Here is a 12,113-nt window from a genome sequence, read left to right as displayed (position 1 = left end):
GAACACCTGCTCCGGATCCTGCCTCCCCGCACGCGACACTGGGTAGCGTGCTGGAAACCCACACGCCTCACAGAGGTACAAGAGCTGTGGGAGAACTACCTGGCGGCCGAGGGGCGGGAGGGAACAGCGAGAGCGGAAGTGCCTCGGTCACTTAAGACACCCATCTCCGGAGGGCGAGGAAACGCCGGGGGACCTCCCGGTCGGGGAGGAGACGCCACGAGTAGACCCGGGAGGGCCCGCCCCGGTCTGGCCCGAGCTGGACCACTCCCGATGATCCCCAGGGGCACCTCAAGTCCCGGGCCGGCGCCCGGGTCCAACACGGGCCCGGGGCCTAATCCGGGGAACGGGTCCCGGACACCAGGGGCCCCAGGAGGGATGGGCGTCGGCCCCTGTTATACCTGTGGCCAGTGGGGGCACCTAAAGAGAGAATGCCCGGTGATGGAATGCGACTTGGGAATCGATTACACGATGCAGGAGGCTGAAACCCGGGATCGCCCTCCGGCCTGGACCTTGCCTGTCGTGCTACATGGTCGGCGGGTAGACGCCCTCCTGGATAGTGGAAGCTCCATATCGATGGTTCTCTCCTGTCTGCTGCCGTCATGGCTGCCGGTGGTACGTTGGGCCACGATCGTATGCTTCCACGGCCATGCTGAGCGGTGCCCAGTGGTGGAAGTGCCCCTACAATACCTGGGGCAGTGGGTGGAAGTGCAAGTGGCCCGGATGGCCCGGCTACCTTGCCAACTATTGCTCGGGCGAGATGCCCCAGGAATAAAGGAGGCCATTGAAGCGTACCATGAGACGCGACAGCAGTATCGGGAGCCGGCCCCTTCGGACGAGGAGGTGGCTGCAGTGGCCGACGAGATGGCAGTAAACCCTCCAGAAGAAGCGCAGGGAGATGATCCCGGGGAAGGCACGTCCCATGAACACCCACCCGAGCCGGATCCGCGGCGGCAGTGGCTGGCCCATCTGCCCTTCATAGAGGCCCAGAACCGGGACCCCGGATTGGAACGCCTACGGGAGCAAGTGGCGGTAAGGAACGGGGTCACGGTGGACCCCCGTAGGGAAGGGAGGCTACCCCACGTGCAGCAGGAAGGGAGGGTCTGGTATAGGGTGGCAAAGGGACGGGTGGGCCCCATTGAACAACTGTTGGTCCCGGCTGAGTTCCAAGAGGAAGTCATGGGACTAACCCACGAACACCAATGGGCCGGGCATCAGGGGTTCAAAACGCAACTGCCATTTGAAGTCTGGACTGACCATAAAAATCTGGAAATGCTGAAATCCCCCCGTTCTCTCAACGCTAAACAACTTCGTTGGGCGGACTTCTTTGCTAAGTTTCGATTCACTCTTCGTCATTTCCCTGGGACGGCTAATTCCCTGGCTGACGCGCTCTCACGCCTCCCACAACATGACAGTCAGCGTGAAATCATCATGGACTCTGTTTTTTCCCCCTCCCACCTGGGGGGGGCTGTGGTCACCCGTGCGCAAGCGCGCTCGATTCCGCGCTCTGATGAAACTTCGCCTTCCCTTTTCCCTGGGGGGGGGGGGGCTGGGTCCAGAAATATATGTCTGCTTTTACTGCTGATGATGATGCCTCCCTGAAAGCGTTGCCAGATTGTGTCCGTAGCCCTGAAGGTCTGATTTATTCTGGAGACAAACTGTATGTGCCTATTTCAATGAGGAGGGAGGTGATGGAGTCTGCTCACGGTTCGAAACTGGCAGGGCATTGGAGTTTTGTTAAATCTCTGCAACTCATCCGCAGACAGTTCTGGTGGCCACAGATGCGCAAAGACCTCTTGACTTTTGTTCGGTCCTGCCAAACCTGTGCCTTGACTAAACCCAGAGTGGGCAAGCCTCCTGGTCTTCTGCAGCCACTCCCTACCCCATCGAGACCGTGGGAAGTGGTGTCCATGGACTTTATTACTGACCTCCCTGCGAGCAAAGGGAACACTGTTATTTGGGTGGTTGTTGATTTATTTTCTAAGCAAGCTCATTTTGTGCCTTTTCCTTCCTTGCCTACAGCTCAGAGGTTGGCGAAATCGTTTATGTCTCACGTGGTGAAAATTCATCAATTACCTGCTAAATTAATTTCTGACAGGGGGACCCAATTTGTTTCTAAGTTTTGGAGGGAACTTCTTTCCATTTTAGGGGTGGAACAAGGGCTCAGCAGCGCGTATCATCCTGAGACTGACGGACAAACAGAACGAGTTAATCAGACCCTGGAGCAATATCTTCGTTGTTTTACTAATTATCAACAGAATGATTGGTGTGAATTGTTGCCTCTTGCTGAATATTGTTATAACAATACTGTCCATAGCTCCACGGGCATGTCTCCTTATAAAGCTGTTTCTGGTTACGACAGCCCCCCCTCCCCTTCCTCGAAGGGATGGGGGAACGTCCTGTGGGGGGCGCTGATAAATGGTGTATGTCCTTGCAAAATGCATGGCCTCTGCTATGCCAAACGCTTGACGCAGCCAAGGCTGCTTACAAGACCCAGGCAGACAAGGGTAGGGTGGTGGGGTTTGATCTGAAACCTGGGGATCTTGTGTATGTCTCGACCAAGAACATTAAGATGCTGCGACCTAGCAGGAAATTGGGGTGGAAGTTCATTGGTCCATTCAAAGTGCGTAAAGTCATAAATGATGTGGCGGTTGATGTTGTTTTGCCTAAGAATTTACGTGCTCTGCATTCTGTTTTTCACATGAGCCTGTTGAAGAAGGATCCTGGCCCGTCTCCCTGGAGACCAGCAGTTACTCCTCCTCCACCTGTCATTTTGGAAGGGGATGAACATTTTGAGATCGCTGATATCCTTGATTGTAAATTGAAACGTGGTAAACTCTGGTACCTTATCGAATGGGTTGATTTCGGTCCCCAGCACCGCGAATGGGTGGAAGAAGGGGATATTCGGGCCCCTTACCTGATCCGTAGTTTCCACAAGAGGTTCCCGGACAAACCGGGAGGTCTCCCGCCCAGCCCGGGAGATCTCCCGCCCGACCCGGGAGGTGTGTTGTAAGTGTATTTTAAGGGGGGCAGTATGTCAGCAAGCTGCCATTCTGTTTTCTGTGACCTCTGTGTACATATCCTTTCCCTGTTGCACCCGGCTTGTTTTCTATCATCCTGCTCCTGCGTTGGAATGCACAAGATAACTGCTGGAGGTTGTGTGGGGGAGAAGATGCTGTAATGCTTGCCTATTGCTTTTCTCATGAGTACTGCACCTGTGTTTTGTCTGATGTTCTGCCTGGTTCCCATGGACTGGGCGCGCAACCGTTTCATTAGCCCGCCAGCGGGAATGCTATTCATTGGATCTGTATCTGTTTGAATTTCCTTTATTATGCTTGACCTAACTGTGTATCCCCAGTTCTAACAAAGAACGTGTTTGAGTATGTCTTCAACGCTTTGAAATAAATTTTGCTTTTCTTGAAAACGTGGATTTATTCTCGATGCTTGGGGATCCAACACATATGCAGCCCCGATTGGCCCACCCACTTGCAGCATCTACGAACGGTGTTAAGAGCTTTGAAGAAGGCAGGTCTGCGAGCCAATCCCCGTAAAAGCAAGCTAGGCTTCCAAGAGATTCGATATCTCGGCTTTCTCGTCGGCAAAGGACAGTTACGTCCCTTACCGGAAAAGGTAGTGTCCGTAGAACAACACCCCAGACCTGTCACGAAGAAACAGCTACGCCGGTTCCTCGGGATGGTGGGCTACTACGGCAAATTTATTCCTCATTTCGCCACGCTCGCCAGCCCCCTGACCGACTGTCTGCGGAAAGAAGAGCCGAAAATCATTCGTTGGGACGCCGAACGGGAGAGCGCATTTCTCTCTTTGCGAAACAGCCTGTCTCAAGCACCGGTGTTGCAGAATCCTGATTTCAACCAGCCATTCGTCTTGCAGACCGACGCCTCTGACACTGGGCTAGGAGCGGTGTTAGCCCAGGGCCCCCCGCAAGAGGAACGCCCGGTGCTCTTCATCAGTCGTAAGCTACAGCCTCCAGAACGACGCTACTCCACGGTGGAAAAAGAGGCCCTGGCGGTCAAGTGGGCTGTTGGGGCCCTCAGGTTCTACCTTGACCACAACCCCTTTCAATTGGTCGTCGATCATGCCCCACTCCTCTGGATGGAACGCATGAAGGAACATAACCCGCAGATACTGAGGTGGTATATGTCTTTGCTTCCCTTTCAGTTCTCCATACGACATCAAGCCGGCAACCGACACACTGTGGCGGACTACCTGTCCCGCCTCCACGAGGTCGAGCAGGAGCGAGACGCTGGTGAGGGGGTGTGTCCCGGCCAGCGCCCAGCGGAGGAACGAAGGGGGGGGCCGACCGGGACCATCGCAGGTCTCACCTTGGGCCCCGGAGACGATGGGGCGTCCCACGGCAGCGGCCGGAGAGCGAGGAAGCAGCGTGGCGTAGACCCGACGCGGGAGGCCGGCTCGGAACAGCCGGCGGCGCGCCAAGACGACGGGTGCCGGGAGGGTGCCGCGACGGGAAGAGGGAGGGCCGGTGTGGAGCCGCCGGCGGCATGGCGCGGCGGAGGCTGCAGGCGTAGATCCCAGGGGGAGCGAGAAGAGGGTGAAGAGAGGTGCGCGGCGACGGGACGCGCCCGAGTACACACAGACCGGGAAAGTCCCCTAGCGAGAGAGGGCATGAGGGCGGGGCCGGCGGAAACGGCCCGGCGTGTCTCAATATGAAGGGGGGCTGGGCCAGGAAGTGGAGGAGGTGCTGGGAGCCGTGGGGGTAATAAAAGACGGGAGACGGAGACGACCGAGGAGGACACACCTGGGGCTGGCTCTAGACACTGCAGACAAAGAGAGAGAGAGAGCACGGGTCTAGGCTACCAGGCATCTGGAGCAAAAGCCAGAAACCCCCAGAACGGGCAAGAGCGGCAAGTTGGCAGCTCTGAACACCCCGTGGTCTGAGGTCCGCTCTCCTGCTCCTAAGAAGACCCTGTCCTCGGCTCCTGCCCTCCTCAGAGCAGCCAGTAGGGGCGCCCGGGGCCCAGAAGGGGCGTGGTCAGCAGGCGGTTGGCAATTGACGCCCAGGCTGACCGCGACACTAGGTGATTTTGGACCATACTTTCAGCCTAACCTACCTCATAGGGTTGTTGTGCAGATAAAAAGGAGAAGAGAATAATGTAAGCTACTTTGGTCCCCACTGTGGAAAAACACTGTCGCTTTCCTAGATAGAGGCTGCAGGGAAGGGGGGTGGAGACAGAAAGCTGAAGACAGATGTGCAGATAAAAGTTGTTTGGCTGTTGAGTGGGAACTGGAGTTGCCAACTCCAGGTTGAGAAATTCCTGGACATTTGAGGGGTGGAACCTGAGAAAGGTAGGGTTTGAGGAAGGGTGGGACATCTCTCCTCTCTCCTTATATATAATTGAATAGTGGGTGCCAAAGTTCTAAAATGCACTCCTTTAGTGTATGGACGCTTGAACTGTCAGTCAGAAGACGCTGGCTGGGTTGACTGGCTGCTTTGTGCAGTCCCGCCCAGCGTTTCAAGGTCTTTTGCATATGGAAGCTGATTGGACTTCACTGCATTCCACACCTCAAACTCACCCCCCTCCCCGCAAGGCAGTTGGAATGTCAGTTGCATATGGAACCTTCAAGGTCTTTTGCATATGGAAGCTGATTGGACTTCACTGCATTCCACACCTCAAACTCACCCCCCTCCCCGCAAGGCAGTTGGAATGTCAGTTGCATATGGAACCTTCAAGGTCTTTTGCATATGGAAGCTGATTGGACTTCACTGCATTCCACACCTCAAACTCACCCCCCTCCCCGCAAGGCAGTTGGAATGTCAGTTGCATATGGAACCTTCAAGGTCTTTTGCATATGGAAGCTGATTGGACTTCACTGCATTCCACACCTCAAACTCACCCCCCTCCCCGCAAGGCAGTTGGAATGTCAGTTGCATATGGAACCTTCAAGGTCTTTTGCATATGGAAGCTGATTGGACTTCACTGCATTCCACACCTCAAACTCACCCCCCTCCCCGCAAGGCAGTTGGAATGTCAGTTGCATATGGAACCTTCAAGGTCTTTTGCATATGGAAGCTGATTGGACTTCACTGCATTCCACACCTCAAACTCACCCCCCTCCCCGCAAGGCAGTTGGAATGTCAGTTGCATATGGAACCTTCAAGGTCTTTTGCATATGGAAGCTGATTGGACTTCACTGCATTCCACACCTCAAACTCACCCCCCCGCCCCCCAATGCTGCCCTCTACAGAATCCACCCCCCCCAACTCCAGGTATTTCCCTCCTTATAGCTGGCAACCCTACTTTCCCCTCAGTGCCTGATGGTAGGCAACTTAGTTTGGTCCAGTCACCTACTTTGGCCTTTGGGAGAAAACATATTGGGGCCAATCCTGATAGGGTTGCCAACTCCCGATGGGAAATTCCTGGAGATTTGAGGGATGGAGCCTGAAGAGGGTGAGGTTTGAGGAGGGGTGGGACCTCAGACAGGTACAATGCCATAGACTCCACCCTCCAAACCACTCAGTCCCTCATGGGGAACCATTGTTGCCAATCTCCAGGTGAGGGCGGGAGACCGCTCAAAATTACAATTGCTCTGCAGAAGGGAGGGCGGACGTCAGCTGAAGTCAAAGGGGCAGATAATGGTAGGTTGATGGTTAGCTGGGAAGGAGATGGGGTTGCCAACTCCAGCCTGGCAAATTCCTGGGGATTTGAGGGGTGGAGCCTGGAGAGGGTGGGGTTTGCGGAGGGGTGGGACCTCAGACAGGTAGAATGCCATAGACTCCACCCTCCAAACCAGCCATTTCATCCTGGGTAACAATTGTTGCCAATCTCCAGGTGAGGGCTACAGATCACTCAAAATTACAACTACTCTTCAGGGAGCAGAGATCAGTTCCTCTGGAGAAAACAGTGGACTCTGTCATTATACCCTGCTGAGGTCACCACAGCAAAATGACACTGTTTGCCCAAAGCCAGAGCACTCCCCCAGAGCCTCTTTCTAGATCTCGTTGTATTTATTTCCACAACGGGCTTTACTGCTAGTCAGATTGGTATAATGCCATAGATTCCACCCTCGAAACCAGCCATTTACTCCACAAGAACTACCGCTGCCAAGCTCCAGATGAGGGCTAGAGATCACCCGGAATTACAGCTGCTCTCTAGATGGCACCGATCAGTTCCCCGGGAGAAAACAGCTGCTTTGGAGGGTGGACTCTATATAGCATTATACCTTGCTGAGGTTGCTTCCCTCCCCAAGCCTTGCAGTCCCAAGGCTCCACCCCTAAATCTCCAAGAATTTCCCAACCTGCAGCTGGCAACCCTAAGGGGAAATGATATCTGTAGCTGGGAGATCTGTTTTGATTCTTGGAGAGCTGCCACTGCTGTGGTGGGGGGGAGGGGAAGCAGGTGGGCAGCTACTGTGCAGGAGGAGGGGAAGGAAGCAGACTGGAGGCTGGAAAGTGTAATGGGGGAAGAATGAGGGAGTGATGGGGTGGGGGTGGGGCAGAAGGAGTCTTGCTATGCTCACTGTGAGGGCATGACTAAAGAGTGGGTTTTTTCAAGTTCATTCAAGGATAGTAATGAATGATCACCAAGGATTCTTGCATGCTATTAACATCCTTAATTCTTACAAAACAAGAGCTGTACCTGCCATTTAGGCCAAGATGTTCATAATTAATTTTCCATTCCACTTGACTTTCACATAGTGTGCATAAACTTGTCTGAATTGTTTAAGGAAGGTGTTTGATGTAAATTGGCATAAAGCATCTGAAATAACAATTGTTCTTTACTAACTTACATATTCCTGTTGCTATCGATCCACAGATGCTAAAATACACATAGATAGTCTGGAGCTGGCAACAGAGTTGTGTTGGTTACAAGAAAAATCCCAGATTTTGTTTCTTTAAAGCCCCATCTGAGAATAAGGCAGCCACACGCAGTTGAAAAAAAATCTGTGTGACATTATCATCATCATCATCATCATCATCATCATCATCATCATTAACAACAATAGTAATAACAAGAACAACAACAACAACAACAACAATAATAATGGTGTGTAGAATAGCCAGGAGATCCTAAGATTGTCTGGTGGCAGCCAGAAGTTCTAACTCTTTTAGCATTATGCACCACTAAGTGGCAAGCTAGACTTGTTTTTAAGGCAGGAGACATTTCAGAGGTGGTTTGCCATTACCTGCCTCTGCATTGCAGCCCTGGTATTCCTCGAGGTCACCCTTCCAAATCCTAGCCAAGGCTGTCCCGTCTTAGCTTCTGATGGGATTGAGCTAGCTCAGGATATCCAGGTCAGGGCATTTATTCATAGAACCTGACTTTTAGCCACTCTCACAGTGCCATCCTCAGGAGAGTTACACCTTTCTCAACACCCCTCCCACCTTCTGACTGAGATACAAAGATTTGGAGCTCTCCATTCCTACTCGTGTCTGATGAAGGGAGCTTTGACTCTTGAAAGCTTACACTTTGGAAATCTTGTTGGTCTCCAAGGTGCTGCTGGACTTGAATCTAACTAAATCCACTGACTTTAAGGGATTTAGAATGGTGTGATTTTGCTAAGAATTGTATTGTTAATGTGGAGCGGGCCGTTTAACTTAAAGGGAAAGCCGTGCTGGCTGCCACTGTTGAGCACTACAATATATTGCTTTTCTGGTTCTCTTTAAAGCAGGAGGGGGGGGGAATTGTTGTGTAAATCCAAATTAGTCAAAAGGATGAAATAAATATTATTCTCTGTTCCAAAATGTGGTCCCTGCGTGGCTGAGACAGTGTCCGGAGGAAGCCGAGCCAGGTCCTCAGGAGCGCAGAGGAGGCAAATCAGCACTCAAATGAGATGAAAAATGTCCATCTGGGATCGTGGGGGAGCCACAGTGGCAGGATTCCAGCCCAGCTTTTGACAAGGATAGCTGCACAGTCAGCGTTCCAGTGGGAGGAAGCCAAAGATGTTGCTGGTCTTGGTAGCTTTTTCTTTATGATGCCGTCCTAGTAAAAGAGGATGATGCAATCAGCACTGGGCATAATGCAGCAGAGCCGTGACTGAAGTCACAATGGGGAGCCCTGGCAAGAGAAAGCTGAAACGTTTGGGTGAACAAAGAAATGTTGGATTCAGATGAACGGCTGAGCCACCGCAGGGTAAAGGCTTCGGTGCACTAGTTTGAATGTTGTGAGATGTCGTAGGGCAGGGATCATCCCCATTTTGTAATTCAAAGAGTCAAACTACATCAAAATTCAGAGCAGGGGATCAGCAAGGAGATAGTGTTTAAAAAAAAAAGAAGCATTTGCAGAGCTGAAAATGTACAACTTAATGTTGTTAATAATTGACATACTGATTAATAATCCATACAGTTTCTTTGGCCCAAACACTGGGTGTCGCGAGTCCTTCATTAGGAAGTGATACACACAAGGTCTCACAGTAAGTAATAAATATACACAGGAACACCCTGCACAATAGCTTTGGTGCACTGACATAGATCCATGCACGGTTTGTACTTCAATTACTGGCAACTGTTCACCTCTATCATTCCCCCTTCTGTAAAACATCTCTAAGAAGCCCTTGAGCCCTATGTCTCTGCTTGCTATTCCTTTACACTTATTGGTTATTCTAACACCCCATCGAATATACTTTAAATATTCCAGTTTCTTTTTAAAAGAGCCATTCTCGGTTCCGTACTGATCCACATTTGGCTCTAGAACCCTCGGCTCCTGACTCCTGTCATAGGAACAACTTGGGACCTGTGCAGCCCATCAGGCCTAGTAATCAGTTCCATGCTTGACAGGTTCATTGCAATTCCAGGCAGGCAGCAAAACCAGTTTTTATAGAAGCAGGTCATTCATGGCTAGTGGGTTCAAAAGAATGGTCACCCCCACACATACATAGAGTCTGTTTTTAGCTAGTCATCTGAATCCACCCTAAATCTATGGCAATCAGATAATTGTCCAGCTTTCCCCCATCTCCAACGTGCTCTTTCCAAACCAGCTTTACATCTCCATCTTTTTGGAAGAAAACACAATCCAAGTGTGGTAGCATGCCATCTGGAAGGAACAGTGGACATTTTTGTGCTCTCACCCACATCAATGCCATTTCCTCATCATCAGCCCCTCGTGCCGTTTTCCTAGCGTTTCCCCCTGGTCTGCCTCTAGAGGGCACTGGCAATCGCCATCACTGTATAGCAATCTATTGTCACTTCTCTATTCCAAATTTTAATAAAACTGTTGGGCTATAGTGCATGCGTGAAGAAAAGAAGGGAAGGAGGGGGTGAGTTGGCATGGCAGCTATGATGACCATGCCTCCAAGAGCCCATGTAGAGTTGTTCTGGAGTATGTGTGGAAGGGAAAATTCAGCAAAAACATGTTGGAAAGTGTGCAGAAGCTTCGTTGCCAAGATGCTTTTCTCTGCATTTGCATGGCAAAGAAAGCCACGTGGAGAATCTTTGCCGTGTGGAAGCAGCCTTTGATTAATTGCTGAGTGTGAGTTTTATACAATTACCCCAAACAGGAAATGAACTGTTCAGACCTTAAGCCAAATCGTTTCTCTGTTACTTTGGTTTCTTTTCACAGAATCCTCTTTTTATAACCTTGCCATCAGCCTTTTCATCAAACTCTCAGAGTCTGTATTTTTTAAAGACAAAAATTAAATAGCATCTTAAAAATTAAGGAAGAATCTTGTGCTGCCTTAAAAAAAACAACTGATTTATTATGCCATAAGCTGTTGAGGGCTAAAGGTAAAGGTTCCCTTGCTCGAAAACCAGTCGAATCCGACTCTAGGGGTGCGGTGCTCATCTCCGTTTCAAAGCCAAAGAGCCAGCGCTATCCGAAGACGTTTACGTGGTCATGTGGCCGGCATGACTAAACACTAAGGCGCACGGAACGCTGTTTCCTTCCCACTGAAGTGGTGCCTATCTATCTACTTGCAATTTCTTGCTTTCGAACTGCTAGGTTGGCAGGAGCTGGAACTAGAGATGGGAGCTCACTCCGTCTTGCGGCACCCGGGTCTCGGAACTGCTGAACTACTGACCTTCCACAGCCTGCAGTTCAGCGTCTTAACCACTCGAACCACCGCAGCTCCATTTGTTGAGGGCTAGAACCCACTTTATACGGAGGCCCTAGTCCACAAAAGGTTATGAATCTCCTAGTCATTCAAGTGCCAGTAGACTCGTTTTAGCATCTGTTGTCTACCACTCTGGAGTCAGGGGCTGTGGCTCAGTGGAAGAGGTCTCTGCTTGTTATGCAGAAAGTCCAAAGTTCAATCCCTGGTATCTCCACTTAAAAGGACCAGATAGTAGGTGATATGGAAGACCTCTGCCTGAGACCCTGAAGAGCCGCTGCTAGTCTGAGTAGACAATCGTGACCTTGAGGAGTAGACAATCCTGACCCTGATGGACTGAAGGTCTGATTCAGTTTAAGGCCGCTTCATATATGTTTTATACACGTCCAGTCCTCACTCAGTATGGCATTAGAAATGTACTCATTGCTTTATTTTACAAGCTTGGCTGCATGGAGTCTCTCTGGAAACCATTTTCTCTCCTCTCTTCTAGGGCTTGAACCAGGCAATATTCCGGGAAGTTTGAACATGCCTTTTTTCAATTTCTTAACTGAGGAAGGATTTGAGAAGGACACAGAAGAGATTCGAAACATGTTTCAGGAGAAGAAGGTGGACCTCTCAAAACCACTGATTGCCACCTGCCGCAAGGGGGTCACAGCCTGCCACATTGCCCTGGCAGCATATCTGTGTGGCAAACCAGATGTGCCTGTCTATGACGGCTCCTGGTCAGAATGGTTTCGTCGTGCCCCACCAGAATACCGGATTTCCAAGTGGAATCGCAACAAAGCCTAATAAGTGAGGTGCATCTGCAGGGATTCTTCTCCTGCATGCTCTGAAGTTGGGTTTCGTAATCATTTGTAACTAAGTTGGGTTTCTTAATCTTTTATAACTAAGCAAAGGACCTATAGTCCTTCATCATTTTTTTTTAGTTTTCTAATCTACTTGATGTTTTTTCTCTCCCCCATCTCCTTTTCTTAATTGGGTAATTGAATAAACCAGAATTTCAAATTAAGTGGCTTTTTTTTGTTTTTTTGTTACCATGCACTGCGGGTGTCAGAACACGGAATTTTCTGTTATGCTTCCCCAGGCCCTAAATG

The 12,113-nt window shown here is 50.7% G+C and overlaps 1 protein-coding gene across 1 annotated transcript in view; it reads left to right on the top strand.

Annotated features, from left to right (window-relative positions):
- TST (thiosulfate sulfurtransferase) overlaps window positions 1-12,009 on the top strand; it is a 17,072-nt gene extending 5,063 nt beyond the window's left edge. Inside the window, exon 2 of the mRNA XM_015426476.1 lies at window positions 11,510-12,009. Within this exon, the coding sequence (XP_015281962.1) occupies window positions 11,510-11,808 (299 nt within the window). The 3' untranslated portion in view covers window positions 11,809-12,009. The remainder of the gene's footprint in view (window positions 1-11,509) is intronic.
- Window positions 12,010-12,113: the final 104 nt, after the last annotated feature.

This window comes from Gekko japonicus, unplaced genomic scaffold (genome assembly GCF_001447785.1).
Source record: "Gekko japonicus isolate JY-2015 unplaced genomic scaffold, Gekko_japonicus_V1.1 scaffold1105, whole genome shotgun sequence".
Classification (NCBI taxonomy): domain Eukaryota; kingdom Metazoa; phylum Chordata; class Lepidosauria; order Squamata; family Gekkonidae; genus Gekko; species Gekko japonicus.
Note: the sequence above shows the minus strand (reverse complement) of the source record. Positions and strands in the feature narration are given on the sequence as shown.